Raw genomic sequence first — 19,998 nt, 5'->3', positions numbered from 1 at the left:
AATTCCCTTATCAGTAGTTATGTAATTAGAATTATATCAAGCAGGAATGTTATTTCTAAAGTACTATTTATTTTATTATTATTTTTTGTAAGTACTAAATTTTATAGGTAAAATTATAAAATTCATCATTCTTCTCTTGGTGAAATTATTTTGTTAATTCGCCTATTTAGTTTAAGTTGGAAAATATGTCAGCTGTAACTCGATTAAAATATGCATTGTTGTGAGAATTATTGTGAGGAGTACGATTTTGATTTATTTTAATTTGAATTTTGTGAGTGTAATTTGCTCCTTACGGTTGTCTAATATTTCTTAGTAGGTATTTATTCTGATTTAAACATTTTGTTTGTAAGATATTGTAACTTTAAAATCTAGTGTATTATCAGGAGAATATGTACATACCCTATCCCGGCTTAGACATACATCCTTTATAAGTTGTTGGTCAAATTTTATTGTAAGTAGAAAGGGTTCGTGAACGTAGGTACCTTTTTGCCTTGCCCCGCTTATATCTATTTTGTAGTTGAGAAATTGATTCGAGGATTTTTGAACGTCCATACAAATTACCAAGGACTTTTGTAATATATTTTGCTGCTTGTTTAACGCTGTTTAGAATTGTTTGTATCAACGTAGGTCTGTCATGAATGGTGTGCTTGAACTTTTGCTGTTAATTACTTACTATCCAATTTTGATCAACCGAAACAAACCTTATTTCTTTAATTTTCGTGAAATAACAGTAAATGGTACAATGTTTGAAATTTTTTACAAACTAATTTGAATATTTTGGTTGCAGAGAATGGTGTGCTTATGTGTATTTGAGTAACTTCAGTGACTAGTACTATTGCTTTGATTGTGGAGTTGGCTATTATTTTTTGTGCCCTTTTTTTAAGTTAGGAAGAGCCAAATGTCAAATTTGTTGATTTGAATTGTTTGTTCACTTAGTTTGTGTAGTTATTTAGTAATGTTTGAATGTATTAACCCTACATACTCTAGTATGTAGGGATTTGTTAATTTTAATTAAATGGTTAGTTATCACTATGTTACAATATTAGTAGTTATACAGCATATAATGTTGTGCTTTTATAGAAATTTGAGTGAATGTTTTTAGAGCTGTTGCTTGTTTGCCCAATGAAAAGTTATTTTGCAGTTTGGCAAAATATTTGATAATTATATTATTTTTTCTACAGAATACATGTTAACAGTATTTTTGAATTTGAGCTATTTTCTCTTGTTTTTTTTAAGTGTTAACAAAAGTACTTTGTTCTGTCTGTTAAACAGGTAAAATGAATGTGTTTGAGGTAACAAGAATGTCTAGTTTATGAGGTGGATGGTTTAGGGTTTCTTGAATGTTCTCATTATTTTGTTTTGAATTTTATTGTTGGCTAAAAAAATAAAAAAAAAAATTATTGCACATTGAGCTGAATTTGTCTTGTTTTAAGATATTCACATTGCCTTGTTTTGCTTATTGCAGATATGGCATTTCTGACATGTATTATGAACATTTATTTTGTGCTAAAGCACATAAAATTTAAGTTCCAAAACAAATAATGGACACAATTGTTCATTTGAACATCATTTCATTCTCATATCTATTCCTATGAAAACAAGTCCCAACAGTGAATTGAATATTACATTGATTACAGCAGTCATTTTTCTGTATTGTTTGATTTAAAACTGTATACTACGTTCCTTTGTGAAAACTGGGTGTTGAGAAATTAAGTACATTATCATTACCATTATTTTTTAACATGAATTTGCTATTTATTTTTTTTATTGCTTAATATCAGGGCAAGAGTGCTGCACCATATAAAATTATCTTATACACATAAATTTATATAAGGGAATGAATTCTGATAGTCATGTCATATAGTCTAAGATTTTACATTAATGAGAGAAGGCACTAAAAGTGAACTGAAATATCACAACAGTACTTTGCTGCTCAAAATATTGGTTTTTACAAATCAGATTTTTGATTTGATGTAAAGTTATACATCAAATCAAAGTGCCATATACATTACAAAGTGCCATATAACTTTGGTGGATGACTCATAATTATTAATGGTGTTAATTATTTTAACACCATTAATTAAAAAAGTAAAAACTTTTTAGCAATTTAGATATTTACCAAAAATGTAGAATTATTGTATACAATTAGTATACAATATATGATGAAATATTATGATTGAAATATTAGTTTGTGACTAGTTCTCAAATTCTACAATAACATGTAAACTAAGAGTAATTAGATGACAAGCATTTTAACTTAAAGCTTTATTTTTTAATAAATTTTGCTTGCTATGGTCATAGCTATTAATAAATGCTATCAGTATATAGTACTGCACCAATTGTTTTGTTACATAACAATGATAAAACATGAAAATTATGGGAACTGGTTTATTAAGCATGGCTTTAGCGGTTTACATATTCACTCTTAATTTTCAGGATACCACTTGCTGATACATTGTAGGTGTATCAAGGTAATTAATTTATCTTATGCCATCTCAATTTACATATTTATTGTTTTTTAAGTTTTTAAAAAATAAAATTAAATTTTCTGTAAATAAAAAAGATTTTACTCGTGTTTTAAATATCAGAAAAGAAGAAGAGTATTCGTGTAAGGAGACAACAAGTTATTAGGTTAGTTAATTTCAGTACTGTTACATTATTAGTTTAATTATATTAATTTTAATTATATTAATTTTAATTTAACCTATTAGTGTAAATTACTATATTAATGTGGATTTATAGAATTTAAAAACAAATTAATCATAATTCATAATTAAGATGAAACTATTATTCCGACTGATAGAGGATTTGACATTTTGTGTTGATTGCAAATATGCCTAAATTGTAGCATGCAAAATATGCCAGTAATATGCCAATATTATTAATATAAAATTTATATCATATATTAAAATTGTTTGCTTTTTATTTATTAATTTATTTTATTATATATGCACTGTTCAGTATTATATTGTTATAAAATGGGTCAAATATAAACTGGAATTGTAATGCTGTGTTTTTGACTAAAATAAGGTTATTTGTACATTCTTGTGCAATTTGTCTTGTGATAATACCCTTACAGTACACTTAGTGTACTTGTTCCAGTAAGGAAGCTTTTTTGATTACAGAAGAGAATATCTGCTAGATCCTCCATACTAGTGGTGCTGAGACCAACAATCTTGGGTGATATAGCAAGGTGAGCTACCTTTGGGCTGACTTATATACTCCAGATGAATACATTAAAAAACAAAGAATTATTTTTCTTAAGACTAGCAGCTGTTCAATGAATTTTTCTTGTAAATCATTATTTTTACTGTTGTCTTTGTTGCAAAGATGGTCTGTCTAATTACAGACCAGTTTAAGGTAGAGCTATTTAAGTACATTACTAAATAAAATATTTTTATTAGCTATCACACTTATATTTATTTTTAAAGAAGTTTTGATTTTTCATTTCAGGTTCTATTTTGTGGGCGTTTGTTTGCAGTTGAAGTGGTGCTGAATATATTTCACATAAAAAATATTCCATCTTAGTCATAATAAAAACAAAGGTATTTTGAATATAATAGCATTTTTATTAATGCTTTCATTTATAGTAAAACCTTTTTTATAGTACAAATTTCCGTGATATATATTTACATTAAGCAATATTTAATTAAGATGTGTTAATTATAAATTTTTCATGTATCTAAAAAAAAAAAAAATTTTTAGGATCAATTTGAGCTAATTGCTGCAGTAATTATAACTGCACTAATGAATCAGAGGATCTTATTTTTGCATGGTTAAGTAAAATTGGAATAAAATAATTAAAGGATTAATAAAAGGATTACAGAATAGGCACTTCAAAATTAAACTTATTGTCCAACTTAAGTCCTCTACTATTATGTAATTAATAGGAAGAATGGTAATTTTTTAAGTTATAAAATGATTGTGGTAAATTTCTACTATATAAACTATTGTAATTTTGTAAGAAAAAGTTCTGTAAATTTTTACTTTTTTTATTCTATTATTTCTTCCACTTCCTCGTTTAAGCTTTTATAAAATTAGTTCAAATATTCTAGTCAATTCTTAATTCTTTAATTGCTTTTCACACTGTCAAGTCCTGTACTCTTCAGCAACCTCTTTATCTGTCAATACAGGTGGTTCTTTTCTCATGGAGCATTTTACCATCCTTATCTTTCAATATATTTCACTTTGATTATTTTATCCCAATAACTCATTTTCCTATACTTACATGTTTTTGGATTCTCAATATCATTGGATTCTTTCTTCAACCAACTTTCCCTAGCTTTTTGTTTACCTCCTTAACTCAAGGAGGGAAACAATAACATAAGAATGTTGTTCTTATTCCTACTACTTTCTTTCTTTCTGAAAGTAAGTTTCTGTTACCTATAATTTTTTGGCTCTATTTTCCTCATAATAGCCTATGTTTCCTGTTATGTTAGCATTTTTCATTTTCATTAAATGCCCCTCATTGTTCTCAGTTTCCTTTTTGTGTGCTATCTTGAATTGCCTTTTCTACATTCACATACTTTCTAGTGTGGTTTTTCAAACAAAGTATTGGTTATAATTTTTTTCATTCCATCTTCCAGTCCTTACCCCTAGGTAAATTTTCCTACTTCAGTTCCAGTTCCTTCACCTTCTATGACCACAGCATTTGTCTCCCAACAGTGTCTTGCAGCAGTCCTTTTCTGATACATGTTCTTATGTATGCAATTGGTCCTTAACATCTTTTGTTGCTTGTGAATGTGAAGCTTAATTTTAAATCATTTTACAGAAGCCAGCATAAAGATTTATTACTAGGATTTTCAATATAGTGATTTTGTTGCCTTCTGTATTCTAATATCGTTTCCCATCTCTACTGCTGTGTACTGCAGCTATTACTTCTCATCCACTTAACTGCTCATTTAACTGCTTGTGTATACTATCAGCTGTTAATGTATACAATCATTGCCTCCTCTCTATCATGAGGAGGTGAATATCACGATTTTGCCTTCACTATAAAAGCAGGACCTTAAAACGATTTCCTAGATTCTCCAGTACCTTTAGAGGTGTTTGGTACCTTTCTTAGTATCCAATCTAGCAATTGGATATAATAACTTTATCATTTTTTCTCTTGCCCCTTTTGGGTTTAGACACCATTTGTACCTATATTTATCAGTTATATTTCATGAACAGGAAAATATAATTTTTCCTTTGCACTTTTCTGATCTTTTGAATGACTGAATCTATGAATAAAACATTTCAAATTGCTTATACTTTTACTGCTATTGGGTAACAAGCTGAATACTGCAGGATTAAGCTTAGCTTGCTGGTTTCTTTTATTTTCGCCTGCCTCTAACCTTCCTGGGCCTCACCCCCCCTCCCCACAAAGGCCAGGTCTGTCTTTGTGCCTCATGCCTAGCATGAACACTCCCTAGTGCTGTGGTGGGTCTGGGTCTTACTTTTTCTTGCAAGGGGTTTGGAATCTCTCTTCTCTAGTGTTGTCTGTAGGGCTATCCCCCACCCCTTGCCATTTCGTCCTCCCTGGCCTTCTGCTGTGAGATTTGTGTAGTAAGCCCTGCAGTGACTTTAAACTCTCCTCGTTGTTCAGCATAGTTTCAATTAGTGTCAGCTGTGAAAGGTTATTTGAGTGCAGATGATGCTTGTCTTTCCACTGTTAAGTCGAACATGACCATGTTCAGGGGTGTCTGTTTCTCCACAGTAATGACAGAGGTCATTTTCTGACTTTCTTGTGTACAGGTAAGCCCTGAATACCAATAGTTCAGTTCTCCGAACTTACAGTTGACCCACAGGTCAATCTACGGTATAAAGAAATGATTCCATTGCCCTGTTGAAGATTGGTCCCATCGCCCTTGCCACTGTGGGCCATCTGTTGAGGCATGCCAGCCAAAAGTATGCAGGGAGACTACTCGTAGAGTGATCTGTTGCTGCACTCCTAGTACATGCCTATGCTTACCTATCCCTAAGGTCTTCCCTTCCATACTGACACCCCATAGACTAAAATGGAGTTGATGATGTGGCTGTAGAGCTTGAGGCCTGTTCAGTTTCCTAGTAGTCTGAGAGCTCGCACTGTCTCCAGCTTTTCCAGACCAACCTTCATGGTCCAGCCATATCCCCAGATACTTTCGACCTGGGTAATTGTGTGATCAAGCCTTGTGTGGCTGGTAGTGGCAGTCTTCGTCAAGCAGATGGTAATTTTGGCCGTGTTACTTGCCTGTTACAGCTGTCATTGTCACTTCCAACTGTTCTTTCTGAGATTTGCCACAAGGCTTTGTGGTTGTTTTAAAAAAAGTGGTGATAGTTTTAAAATAGTGTCGTTTTCATTTTTTAATCAACTCATATCATATGTTTATCACTAAGTAATGATAAACATTAAGTTAATGTTTATCAATAATTAAGTAGATTAAGTATCCCTTGGACTGTCACTGAAAAATTTAGTTGTGTGTGAAGTATCCCATTTGCTAAATTTTAAATGACTTCTAATGTAAAAGTATAGCTTATGGATCCATATTTTTGAGCAAAAAAAATTTTATACATAACTTTCGGTGCAACACTAGCAGAAAACTGAAAACATTACGTTTTTCTTAATAAAGTTAAGAATTAATACTTTATATTTCTGTACCTTAGACAAAAGTGGTTTTTGGTGCTAATTTTTTCATTTAAATTCAATTAAATCTGTAATTCATGTAAATTACCAGAATGTTGTAAAGAAATTATTCAAAAAAAAATTTTTTGAAAAAAAAAATTATTCAAAAATTTTTTTTGATAAAAAAATTTTTTGAACAAAAAACATTTGTATGCAGGGTGATTGAAAATTGAACAATCAAAATTGAACAAAATTTAATCTTTTAGAATATTTTGTCAAAAATAAGATGTTTTGGCTTGTGAAACATTTAACCCTGCTTTCTGCTCCTGTAACCTTATTCTTGGGGTACAAATAGTGGTAAATTTGGTACTTTCTTATGGTTTTTGGTCTAAGAAATTTGAATATCTCAGGTTGATGTAGAAAGTGATTTAATGATTTAGTAACTTTACTTGATTAAAATGGAGACAAACTTTGCTTGCTTAGGCTGTATAACACACTAGTAACATGTAAATTACACATTTGTTCTGTGATAGGCATTTATTCTCACTGGATTTTCTGTTTTGTGGGTTTTCTTTTTGTGTGGTTGTGAAGTAGGTGGTAGTGTTATTCAGTTTTTTCATGGTAGTTTCAGTGTTAGTGTTATTCAGTTTCTTCATTGAAGTATGTCCTTTAATATTATATATTTGTTCATAATTCATAGTATTGTTAATTTTCAGAATGGCGTGTAGATTGGAATTAATAGAAAGCTTATCAGGTCATCATGGTCGTGTATGGGATGTAGTTTGGCATCCAGATGGCCGAATGTTAGCTACTTGTGGTGAAGATAAAACTGTTCGCTTATGGGGACAGGCAGGTGGTCATTGGGTTAATAAAACTGTTTTAGCCGATGGTCATCAGCGTACAATACGAGAAACTGCATGGTCACCGTGTGGAAATTTTTTAGCATCATCAAGTTTTGATGGTACAACTGCAATATGGGATAAAAAAACGGGTGAGTTTGAATGCAACGCTACATTAGAGGGTCATGAAAATGAAGTTAAATCAGTTTGTTGGGCAAAATCTGGTAATTTACTTGCTACATGTAGTAGAGATAAGTCTGTTTGGATTTGGGAAGTTGGTGAAGATGATGAATATGAGTGTGCAGCAGTTATAAACGCCCATACACAGGATGTCAAAAAGGTTATTTGGCATCCTCATCTAGATATTCTTGCATCAGCAAGTTATGATAATACTATAAAACTTTTTAAGGAAGATCCTGTTGATAATGACTGGGTTTGTTTTGCGACATTAAGTTCACATGAATCAACTGTTTGGAGCATAGCTTTTGATAAAAGTGGTACAAGATTGGCAAGTTGTAGTGATGATAAATCTATTAAAATATGGAAAGAATATTTACCAGGTAATTTAGAAGGTGTTGTTACAAGTGGTAATGATCCTACCTGGAAGTGCATATGTACTCTAAGTGGATACCACTCCAGAACAATTTATGATATTGCATGGTGCCATTTAACAGACCTTATTGCAACTGCTTGTGCTGATGATGCTATAAGAATATTTAGAGAAACATCTGATTCTGATCCTAATCAACCTATGTTTGAAATCTTGGTTGTGGTTAATAGAGCACACACACAAGATGTTAATGCTGTTGCATGGAACCCTGTAATTCCAGGACTACTTGCTTCTTGTAGTGACGATTCTCGAATTAATGTATGGAACTTACAGGAGTATTAAATTATCAATTTAAGTATTACCAGTTATCTGTACAAAAAATATGGTATCAAATCATAGCAATTCATATTGCTTTGAAAGAATAAAATGTAATGTAAATGTATTAGATTTCTAGTAAAGAATTAAATGTTATCTGATGGTTGTTTCATTTACTTTTTGTTGAAATTGTTCATTTTTCTGTTTAAGGTAGGCAAATCGCTGTTATTGTAGTGCACAAGTATATATTTATCAATGTGAAAGGTTAACTAAGGTGTAGGTTAATTTTTCAGTCAGTTTAAAGTAAATTTTTCAATTTATTCTTTGATAAATGGAAGTTACATATTATACTGATGAATGTTTTCTACATCGAATTACATTGGATTCTTTGAGTAGGAAACCACCTCTCTAATATGTTTGGCATGAGATTTTTTTATTTTGTGCCATTCTACAATCTTGCATTACTTAATGCACACTATTAAGGGGAAGAGCCACCTTATTTGCTTAAAATTACCTTATTACTTACCTTATTACCTTATTACTTTAATATTACCTTATTTGCTTAAATTTATTATTCAGAATATCAGAAATGTTGCAGTAACTGATCCATTTAGTGAATTGGATCATAGTGGAATATAATAATGTATTTATGTTTGTGCACAGCTTTTCTTTTATCAATTTTGACTATATATTGTCACTAACTGTAGTGCCATGGAACATAAGTGATATTTAATTTTAATGAGCTCAGTTAACACCATAATCTTTGTTTCCTATCATGCGATATATGATTTAATCTGTTTTGATGCTGGAAACAGATGTACTCAAAATCGCCCCACCTTTTTTAAAAAAAATTTTAGGATTTTTTAAATGTAGTTAGCAGCATTTTATGCTCCTATATTATAGACAAAGCATACCATAGTCACATTATGTATCAAGATTGTCTGTGCAGGTCAAAACATGTAGCTGAAAACACAGGTGTGTGTATTAAGCACTGGATTTAGGAGTGAATTAATTTTGTTCAGCCTCATTGCTGAAATTGTGTAAATGACGTGGATGCCTTTTATGTATGTGGGTTGAGTTTATCATAAAATCAAAGAAAAAAAAACATTACACCTGTAATGTTTATGTACACTTTCTCATCATTTCTACTTGAATGCAAAATTGATCAGTATATAAGACATGGGCTATATAAGAGGATGGCTGAAAGGTACATGGAAGGCTTTGAATTTGGTGTACCTATAGTTTGGTGTGATTTCAAATTTCTAAAAAATCTTAACTAGACAAATAGTTAAGATGCAATTTGCATCAGGCCGTAGCTCACAATGATTCCAGTTCGAGCCACCTGCGAATGTCAAAGTAGCGATGAAGAATCATGCAGTACTGTAGCCATATCTTAAATAGACTTGATTTAAATTTATCAAAAAATCAAGCTGAACTGTTAGGATCAGGACTGCAAGGTTGGAATTTACTTCAAAAAAATAAAAATTTTGGGCTTTTGAAGCAAACTTTCAGTACTTCATTGATAAAAACAATTTGTGCTACAAATATTATAAAAATAAAAATAAACTAAATATTGATGAGCTTATCTTGCACTCAAGACAGGTTCATAAACCTAAGGACTGGCATCTTTTCATAGATTCGTCTAAGTATGAGGGTAAGTTATCTGCAATTTAATTTTGTTTGTTGGTAGTACTGTCGTGTTGTGTAGATGATGCATGTGGTTTATGTATGTGCAGGTTTGATGCTGCTAGGTTAGTTAACCTAGCTTTGCCGTTAACCATGGCTGTTCCACTTTTTGTTTGAGGTTTCATGTCTGAGGTGTATCAGGGGGCAAAATTCATATTGAGTGCCTACAAATGGAAATGAGTATCACCACAAATGAGGAAAACATTGAGCATTTTAGTGAACTATTGAAGTGGCACATATGGTTCTGCATATGAAACATCCACGAGTTGGGTTTCATAGTCTGTGTAAGATGGGTCTCAAAAACAACTCAGTTGCACAAACAAATGTGCTTGGACATCTGCCAAAACCATTGAATTGCTATCACCAATCACTGGTGACAAAACATGGATCCATCATTACAAGCCAGAGTAAACGACCAAGTATGGAATGGAAACATCCAAATTCACCGTGCAGGAAAACTGATGCTTAGATTTTTGGGACTTAAGGCCCAGTACTGGAACATGTTAGTGAGAAAGGTCTGCCGAAAGGTGGTGTTGCAAGACAGTCAGTCCACACTGGCTCATTAGTCCTGACCTTGCTCCTTCTGACCACTTGTTTGGTCCACTCAGGCATTAAGGGGCTGTCGATTTACCTTGGACAAAAGTGAAAGAAGTGGTGCATTCCTGGCTTGCAGCTCAACCGAAAACCTTCTTTTATGAGGGCATCAGGAAGGTTGTGCAATGATGTACATGCTAGTTTCCTGTTTGTATTGTAATAAAATTTATAATTAATTGCGGATAAACTTATCCTCGTATAGTATAAAAGTGGTTCTACACAAAGATATGGGAATAACTCCACATGGAAAAAGTGTTATTCATGAGCCAGCCCTTAATTGAACCCGAAAAAATATTTACCCCCTCTATAACAAGCTAGGTAAGAATCAGACAAATTCCTGAATGTATGAAGGAAAAAAAGGAATATTTGTTTGTTCTCAAATAAAAATCCCCAAAAAATTACCTTGATAACTTCTACTTCATCCAGAGCTATGGGATGTGACATTTCCTCCATTCTCTGGATTTTCTCCCAAACATGAACGTTACTACAAAGATATTTGTGATGGAAAGCCACTATAAAGGGAAATGGAATACAAACATGCTAGCTGATTGCTGTTTGATATTAATTTGGGATGTCTGAGCACATCACAACTGTGTAATTTATTTAAAAATAAGGTAAATGCTTTATGTATGTAAATGCTTAAATACTATTTACTTGGTTTGTATTGCAGCAATTATTCTTAGTTGAACTAAAACCTCACAAGATTGCAGTTTAATTTTAGGATAACTAAAAGAAAAACCTGCCTGTGGAGAAATTTTACATGTCTCGCTTATGAGGTAACAGACAGATTTCATCATTTCATTTCATCACAGAGGTCAGCGAAAATATTGACCCCCTAAACATTCGTAAATGTGCTCTGTATGGTTGGTTATTATGGTGACATATTATGAATACATATTATTAACATCTTTATATGAAGGAAACTGCATAGGAATGGTTACAGTAACATAAATTTAATGCACTAAATTAATTTGTATGATAAAACATTGCTGTATATGTAAGCTTTCTGTATGAAGTTATATAATGTCCTACTTACATTTATTTGCTAGATATGCAGAGTACTTGAAAATTTTAGGAGACCCACCTGTATATTAATAGGCTACCAATTTAGCATTCTTTCTACAACCTCTTAAATTCTACAACCTCTTAGCATTCTATAACCTCTTAAATGGGTTATGGAGTATCCAATTTTAAAGTTCATGCTGTTCCACTCTCTTACTGGCTAAGTGACTGTTGTGGTTCAGACAGTTTCCATGGTAGATTATTGATTAGGAAAACTGGAAAGGAACTCGCAGAGAAACTGCTTCATTGTAGAAAATTAATCATGAATGCATTTACTGAGTCATTGTAAATTTTTTCGTAATTACTCATTCACTGCAATCCATTTTTAAAGCATTATTCAGTGTTAAATGTGTAAAAGACATAGCTAAATGTGTAACTGGATATGGCTCCAGTATCTGGTTTTATTTAGTAGTATATTTAGACTAGTATAAATTGCAGTAACTTTGGTTCTAAGCAAACACTCATTTGTTGACTAGACTATATTAAAGTAATATTTGTACTAGTAAACTTCCAGGATACTCTTTTTTTACCATCCTCTCAGCATCCTCCTATAATAGTTCACTTGTGTCAATCAGAAATATTGTTTTACTTTGGCATTTTATGTATTTTTCTCTTTCTACACAGATAACTTAACTGCAAAGATAAGATGCTGAAATTGAGAAATATTGGAATCTTAAGTAGACGAATTGGTGTAGATATAAATGAGATTAGTTATAACAATTATCAAATGAATGTTATTTTTATGTTACCGAGGTACATAATGAGTGGAGAAGCGGCTAGTATTGAAAGGTGTGAGAAGAAATTAATTAAAGAAAAGGGACTGTCATTAAACGAAATTGTTGATGTCCTCACTAACTATGCTCCTCTTTCATTGGCTGAATCATGGGATAACGTGGGTCTTCTTATTGAACCATTTACCAAAAGAGATGTTAGAAGGATTATGTTGACAAATGATCTTTCTGTTAATGTTATGAATGAATGTATGAATAAGAATACTGATATGATTATTTCGTACCATCCTCCAATATTTGCTCCAATTAAGAAATTTAGTTTAAAAACATGGACGGTAAGCATTATGAATTAAAATCAGTTAATTACTAACATATTTAAATTGTCTGCACATTGAAACTATAGTTTAATTTTTAATTTTTAATTTTTTAATTTTTCAATTAAAAATTGAAAAAAAAGTTAAAACACAATTGCATAGTTGACCAACTGGGCTTGATAAATTGGATTTATAAATTGGATTTGTAACAAAAAATTTAATTGTATCTTGTAGTGGATCAGTTATCAATTTTCAATTATCAATTATAATTTTAATACTCAACTTAAGTAACCAGTGAGTTTCTGGTTACTTAGCTTCAATTAGAAGATTGACTAACAGGGTAAGTCCATTCTTAGACAAAACAATAATAAAAAAGTTGGTGAAAGAAAGATTACAGCATCCAGATTTAACTCATACATTTACTGATTTGATTGCCAGAAAATTTTCACAATGTGAAAATGTAGGAAGACTCTTCCCCCTTTACAATGAAAAATACCTGTATTTCAGGTTGTCATTGCCAAGACTTCAAGTGGTGTATTGAAGAGACCAAACTGTATTGCCAATTTCCCTTTGTCATAATTTGTGTGTGTGGTATTTTGAAGCTTCCAAGGTGGGGCCATGGATGAGACTGTAAAATGCATAATTTGTTTTTCTTAATTATGTTCTGTGTGTTCTTGAGCTGAGCCCACAATACTAACAATTTTACAGTCCACCACACCAATCACCATTCATCCAAAAAGTTTCATTTCCCTTTATTCCAAGACTCGCTGACTTCTGCACTCTCATTTTTAACTGCTGAAAAAGTGAACGCAGCTGAAACTGTTGATTAGTACTGTGGGTACATAAGCAGAGTAAAGTTTAGATAGAAAATGAAGTGAATATCAAGGCTGATCAGTGGTTGAACAGTTAGTGGTTATTAGTCGACCAGTGGCTGGTTAGAAGAACCAAAAGAAGGTGAATGAATGAGTCAGTGAGGCTGGTGGATCAAGGAAAGATCACCACAATAATTAAAGATACAATATTCACCACTGATGGAATGTAGTTGTAAATTATGTAAGAAAATGATTTTCTTACATTTCAAAAAAAAAAAAAAAAAAAAAAATTTTGGTGACATTTTGTGAAATTATTTGGAGATTCAAGCATGCATCTCCAAATGTTTGATGCAACAACTGAGTAGTTTCAGTAACTATTGCATGTGGCACCATCCTGGTAAAATATCTGAATAGCTTAATTATTTATTTTAACACCAAAAATTTAATTTTTTTACCAAAAATTTTTTTACGGGTTTATGGAAAATTGTTTTTTTTTTTTTTTTAGGAAAAGGTTATTCAATGCTGTTTGGAGAACCGAATAGCTGTATTTACACCGCATACGACGTGGGATTCCATCCCTGGTGGAATTGGTGATTGGCTTACTTCAGCATTTGGTAAACTTTGAAATTTATTGCAATAGTAATAAATACTATAATACTATAATGCTCATCATTTACAATGCTCACTATTTACTTTTGTATCTTAAAAAAAAAATTGGATTAGTAAAATTGTAATTAATAAATATTACATGTATTGAAGAAAAAAAAATAGGGAAATTCTAAATAAGTTTTTTATCAAAGCAATCTTTGTCTGGAAAAATTCCGCAAATTTTTGAGTATTTACAATATTATCTTTATAAAAATTCAGTTTTTATATAAAATTCATTTTTATAAAAATTCAGTTAAATGAATTCTGATTCTCAATACGATAACATCACTGCAGCCAACAGTGATTACATTGCTTTCATATGAACATTTTTCTTTGTTTCTTATTTAAATAAAAAACATGGATTATGCCATTAACAATGTAATGTCATTGTTTGGCAATTGCGCTGGTATTCAAAATGCCTTAACTTGAATTGGTACTGCTGATAGCACTCTCATTTAGGAGAGCAGAGTACTTTATGTAAAATAAAATTGATGTATTCTTAATGTTTATTTTTATGCTTTCAGCTCAATGATTTCATTGATGGAAAGTTTTTGATTTCATAATTCTTACTTGTTTTCAGATGTTGCTACCAGTGAGCCATTACAGTCGTATTATTCGTACGATCCACCAGATCATAGTTATTCTGTTGTTGTTATGTTTGAGGAAAGGAATAAAAATATATGTCAAATTTTAGACAGTTTTGGAGTCAATAAAACATACCTTGATGAACAGTATGTATAATTAATTGCATTTTTAAATATCACTAACAGTTTGTTAATGTTTTTGATTTATAACTGGATGTAAGTTTCTAATAGTGTGGTGATACATTTATATGGTGATACAGGTAATGTGTGGGTAGTAAAGTGTGATTGAAACAAAGGGGCTGGAATAACAGTTGAAAACTGTTGTTCATGTTATTACAATTGTTGTTCATTATGAACAATTACAATTATAATTGTATATTGTAATATATATTACAATATACATTACATATACAAATAAATGTAACAGTTGTTCACGTTAAACTGTTACAATCTACAGTCACGATTGTAGATTGTGAGGTCTTGTCAACATTAAAAATTTCATTATAATGTCCTGACTCATAATCAATGTACAGCCAAAACTATTAATTACAGGTAGTTATTTTTCAGGGTATCTTCGTATCTTAACTAGGCATGCACCAAGAAAGGATTTATGAAATTTTGAGTTTTAAGGGAAATTTGTTTTATAATTTAAAACAATATATTTAAATATTAACATTTAAGCATTTTCTTTCTTCTGGCTCTATTTGTTGGTGTTGCTTAGTCAACAGGTTAGTGTAGTGTTTCAAAAAGATAAACTGTCATGTTAAGGAGGTGGTGCATGCCTGTTCCAAGCACTTGCTTTTCACTTCAATGATGAAGAATGGTGTACCAGGTGGTATGAAAGTTCTTTCGTACATGGCTGATCATTGGGTTGACTTTGCTCATATGTCAACAAATCATATGTCTTAATGTTGATATTGTCTTATTATTTGGAGTAAGTACAAAGACAATCTTTCAAAGGATATTAAGCACCAGTACTTTAGAACGGAAGATGAAATATAGTACTAGTAAGACTAGTACTTTGATAATCGAAATCATATAAAAGTGTACTAGTCTTACGAATATTTGAGGGAAACCAATTAAGATGTTATGGCTTTAAATGAGTTTGTCTGAACGAACCATCTTTGACAGATTGTAAACAGAACATTGTTCAAGTTGTACACAGCATTGAATCAAATTCAGGAAGTGTTCTTTGTGGTGCTTCTGGTGGAACAGGAAAAACTTTTGGCTAGAGTAAGCTCTCATGGCATTGCTTCGGCTGTTCATAATTGCAACACAGCAATGTGAAGTCAAGTTGCTGGGATTGACTAGTTTCACATGGGCAAGTGGCATGCTTCAGTTCTAGAATAATTCATTTTTTGTTTTTTAATATTTAAAAAACATATTGTATATTAAATATTAAAATTCTGTAAATAAGTTTGCAGTATTTATAGATTATTAAAGTAGGAATTTTTTTGGGAGCCCACAAGTAACAATAGTTTGTAACTATTTGTTGTATTATCACAAATGTAAGTTTATCAAAGTGTGTTGCTATATCTACACATTATGTAATGGAATCTGTTTTTATATAGTGTGGAATAAGCTTGAGACTTCAGCTTGCGTAGCCATCAATAAAATAAATAAAACAATAAAATAACAATGTTAATAAAATTTTTTTTTTTAATTTTAGTGGAATAGTAAATGAGTATGTAGGTTCTTGCAAAAAGGAGATTTTACCGCAGCTTTATGCGTTCTTGAAGCAGCAGCCAGATACTAGTTTTGAAATCTACAATAGAGTGCCTGTAAGTATGTTTTCATGCATTTTTATGATTAAAATGTTATTGATCATCCTTGTTTTCTTATAAATGTATGGTCTTCCCATCTTTTAAAGCATGTTTTAACTAGTATAAAAATAATATACATTATAATATAGTATAATATACATTCGTACTTTATCATACCATGATCACATTGCCAAAAGTAAGATTATTTCTTAAGAAAATACCAGTTTTATCATTTCATGCAATTTTCTTTTTTCAGATTCACCTCTTGTTGTATTGTTAATTATGTTCAGTTTATATCAATATGAAGATACTTATCATTGATTAGGCTTTTCCTTTATCGTTTCTTCTTTGCAGGATCTATTTATCCTTATTTTATTTGTAAAATATACAATGTATTCTCAGCTCTAAAGCTGGTACCACATGGAGAGGTACTGATGTCAATGGTCTGATGAGAGCTTGGAATTCAGCATATTCCTGAAGACATCTTTGACTAGAAAGAAACTGCCAATTGTAAGAAACATTGGCTGTTTCAATGGTAAGAAACAGCCATCCATTCAAGGCTAATGCAGTCAACAAAAATTAACTTGCAGTCGTATAGTCATATCTGCAACGTGTTGCAGATATGACTAAAAACAATAACTTGCAGTCAGTAGTGACTAAAGTAGATCAGGTGGGATCCTGGAATGATGGGCGACTGTTATTTAATTGAAATTAACAAATTTCTTTGTCTGCTTGTACCAGAAAACGTGATAACAAAATACTTTTATATACTGATCTAGTACCCAGCAACATGCTAACCACTAGAAACCATTTTTTAAAGGTCATTTTTTAAATGTGACCTTTGTCATATGAAATACAAAATTACAATTATTCTGAAGTGATTTATATTGTATGAATTTTCAGGTTCCTGTGCGTAATACTGGGATTGGAAGACTGTGCAAGTTTAACAATCCTATTACTATCAAGGAAGCCATTGAGAGAGTTAAGAAACACACTGGTGTAAAGTATTGTAGAGTTGCTTTAGCAGTTGGTTGTAAATTGGGTAAGTAATAATGTAGGTGTTAAACTGGACCGTTAACATACATACTAACTTTTCCAATGCTTTGTAAAATTCTATTTCTTGTAATCATTTTCTTATAATTTTAAGATAATAAATTGTAAATAATTTTAGGATTTTTGCCTGTATGAATGTGTAGGCTGGTGTGTAGTATTAGTAATAGTAAAGTAGTATTAATAGAGGTAGAGCTTTGCTCTGTAAAGGCAAAAATATGTCTTGACTGAAAGTCACCTCAACTGTCTTTTGGGCTAGAAAGGTATTCCTTGTTCAGAAATTGGCTGACATCAGAATTAACTCTGCTATAAGCTCTTGGGACTGGACATAATTGAGAAACCTTAGAACATCCCCATACAATTCATATTTATCCACTTGATTTTCTTTTTTGGGCCATTGATTGAGTGACAATAAAATGCAGTTTGTCCACAAATGTTTTTTGAGGAGATTCACAAGCTACATAGAAAAGCAGTAAATGTTTTATATTTTCAGTATTGATACTGGTTTATATTAGTCTGGTTTATATTTGACTCGCTAAACAGTTTTTACCAAACTGTTCTCATTAGTTCTCATTTATCAAAATTAGGCTTAGGTTTATTTTCAAGGTGTTGATTTAAAGAAAAACTAGGGTTTAGCTTTAATTATAGATTTTTAAATATCGCAATAAAATTATTTCTCAAATGGATGACTGGTAGGTTCATAAATCAAAAGAAATAAGTTATTCACATTAATAAATCACTGAATGAACAAATCAAATTAACTTTTTCAGTTGCATGCACCACTTTGAGTGTTGCATGCACCACTTTGACCCCGACCCAAAAGGAGAAAAGGTAGAGGATAGAGTATCATACTGTCAATCAAAATTCATCCATTGGCCAGGAATGAATTTTACTTGATACATTAAAACCTTATCAGCACACCGGTATTGCAGGACCATGGTAGCACCAGCTAACACAGTAGCACATTCGTCATTTTTAGCTGTTTTTCTAAATAATTAGATAAAAATCATTACTTTTCTAAGAGAAGCTTCACAGAATTCAAAATGCAATATTGCATGTTTTGGATATGGTGTATATGTTGTCACACAAATTTAATGAAAATTTGTAATATACATTCGTTTTATGGTGTAAGTACACCATAAATGATTTTTACCACAACTTTGTTGTGGTAATCTTCATGTAGACCTTCAAAAAATTCAAGGTCGAATTTTTTGAAAATCTTGAAAGGGGTCAAAGTGAATTTCTGACTATACTAAACCACATTCACTAATTTGGACTTGCAAATACTCTTAAGATAAAATATCAAGATCAAAACCATAAATATCAATGAGCAAGATCAAAACCATGCTGATTTGTTTTTTTTTTTTGACAGTAGGGGTATTGTGCATAAAGAATAAAAAAGTGGATGCTTCATCATGACAATACCCTGTGTCACAACAGCCATTTCCATCAAAGAATTTTGACCAAAACTCATTCCTACAGTTCCTCAATCCCTTATTCACCTGATTTGAGTCTGTGACTTTTCTTATCCTGAAATTGAAACTCTTGACAAAAGTCTGACTGACCAGATAAATAAAAGCCCTACTAGTTGCCCTTCCAGTGCTTTATACTTTATATATATAATTTAATGTAATATTAATACATTAATGTGTGTAATTACATTTTTTTTATGTAGATACTTTGGTGAGCACAGCAGCAGTTTGTCCTGGTTCTGGTGCAAAAGTTTTGGCAAACGTCAAGGCAGATCTTTATGTGACTGGAGAAATGCTTCATCATGATATATTAGCTGCCGTACATAATAATTCTTCAGTAATTATGACTAATCATAGTGACAGTGAACGTGGATTTCTTAAAGTATTTGCCGATTTCCTTAAAAGAAAATTAAATAATAAAGTTGAAGTAATTGTCTCTTCCTATGACAAAGATCCAGTTGATTTATTCTGATGAAATTATTCTGGTGAAGATAAAATTATTCTGGTGAAATATTCATTTTGAACTTTTAAATATTAATTTTTTTTTCATATACCATTGCATTATCAAAAATTGTAATTTTGAAAATTAAATGTGTTTTCTGTAATTTTTTTATTCATTGAGTAATTTAATTTTTTTATACATTATGAATCTTATTTTTTATTTATAAGAAATTCCTATTTGATGTTTGTAGGAACTGTAAGAATAAGTTAGCAGCTCATTGAATGAGCAGTCTCATAGTTAACCAGTCTCTATCAGTTAACCAGTCTCATCAGTTAACCAGATATTACTCCTTGGCTAGTAGTACTGTGTAGTGGGACTTTCTTTTGTAGGTGAACCTTTACCAGTCACTTTATTCAGAAAGTGATATATGAAAAGATATATGCACAGAAAATAAATAAATATGGGTAACTTTGGTTTGCTTTATTTGAAATGCTATCAACATAAATAGAATTTTTAGTTAGTGTTGATAGTTTTTTTAGTAGAAACATTTTCT

At 31.3% G+C, this 19,998-nt stretch overlaps 1 protein-coding gene across 14 annotated transcripts; it reads left to right on the top strand.

Annotated features, from left to right (window-relative positions):
* The first annotated feature begins 6 nt into the window (after positions 1-6).
* Positions 7-19,616, top strand: Ciao1 (cytosolic iron-sulfur assembly component 1). 14 transcript variants are annotated; one of them, XM_075364840.1, is made up of 8 exons: positions 160-312; positions 3,454-3,545; positions 12,383-12,695; positions 13,992-14,100; positions 14,715-14,865; positions 16,388-16,499; positions 17,385-17,523; positions 19,207-19,616. In XM_075364840.1, the coding sequence occupies exons 3-8, from the start codon at positions 12,390-12,392 to the stop codon at positions 19,473-19,475; spliced, it is 1,086 nt and encodes a 361-aa protein (XP_075220955.1). In that variant the 5' UTR covers positions 160-312; positions 3,454-3,545; positions 12,383-12,389; the 3' UTR covers positions 19,476-19,616. The 14 variants fall into 14 exon arrangements, with proteins under 14 accessions (XP_075220953.1, XP_075220965.1, XP_075220961.1 ...); XM_075364842.1 differs by having other exon boundaries at positions 164-316; XM_075364843.1 differs by lacking the exon at positions 3,454-3,545 and adding an exon at positions 2,437-2,471 and having other exon boundaries at positions 168-312.
* The last annotated feature ends 382 nt before the right edge of the window (positions 19,617-19,998 follow it).

Source organism: Lycorma delicatula, chromosome 4 (assembly GCF_047948215.1).
Source record: "Lycorma delicatula isolate Av1 chromosome 4, ASM4794821v1, whole genome shotgun sequence".
Taxonomy (NCBI): Eukaryota; Metazoa; Arthropoda; class Insecta; order Hemiptera; family Fulgoridae; genus Lycorma; species Lycorma delicatula.
Note: the sequence above shows the minus strand (reverse complement) of the source record. Positions and strands in the feature narration are given on the sequence as shown.

Bases quoted from the DNA above. Each gene is read 5' to 3' on its own strand.
- Ciao1 (XM_075364837.1), top strand. From the start codon at position 12,276: ATGCTGAAATTGAGAAATATTGGAATCTTAAGTAGACGAATTGGTGTA. The intron at 14,101-14,714 runs GTAAACTTTGAA...ACTTGTTTTCAG, and splicing joins TTGGCTTACTTCAGCATTTG to ATGTTGCTACCAGTGAGCCA. The intron at 16,500-17,384 runs GTAAGTATGTTT...ATGAATTTTCAG, and splicing joins AAATCTACAATAGAGTGCCT to GTTCCTGTGCGTAATACTGG.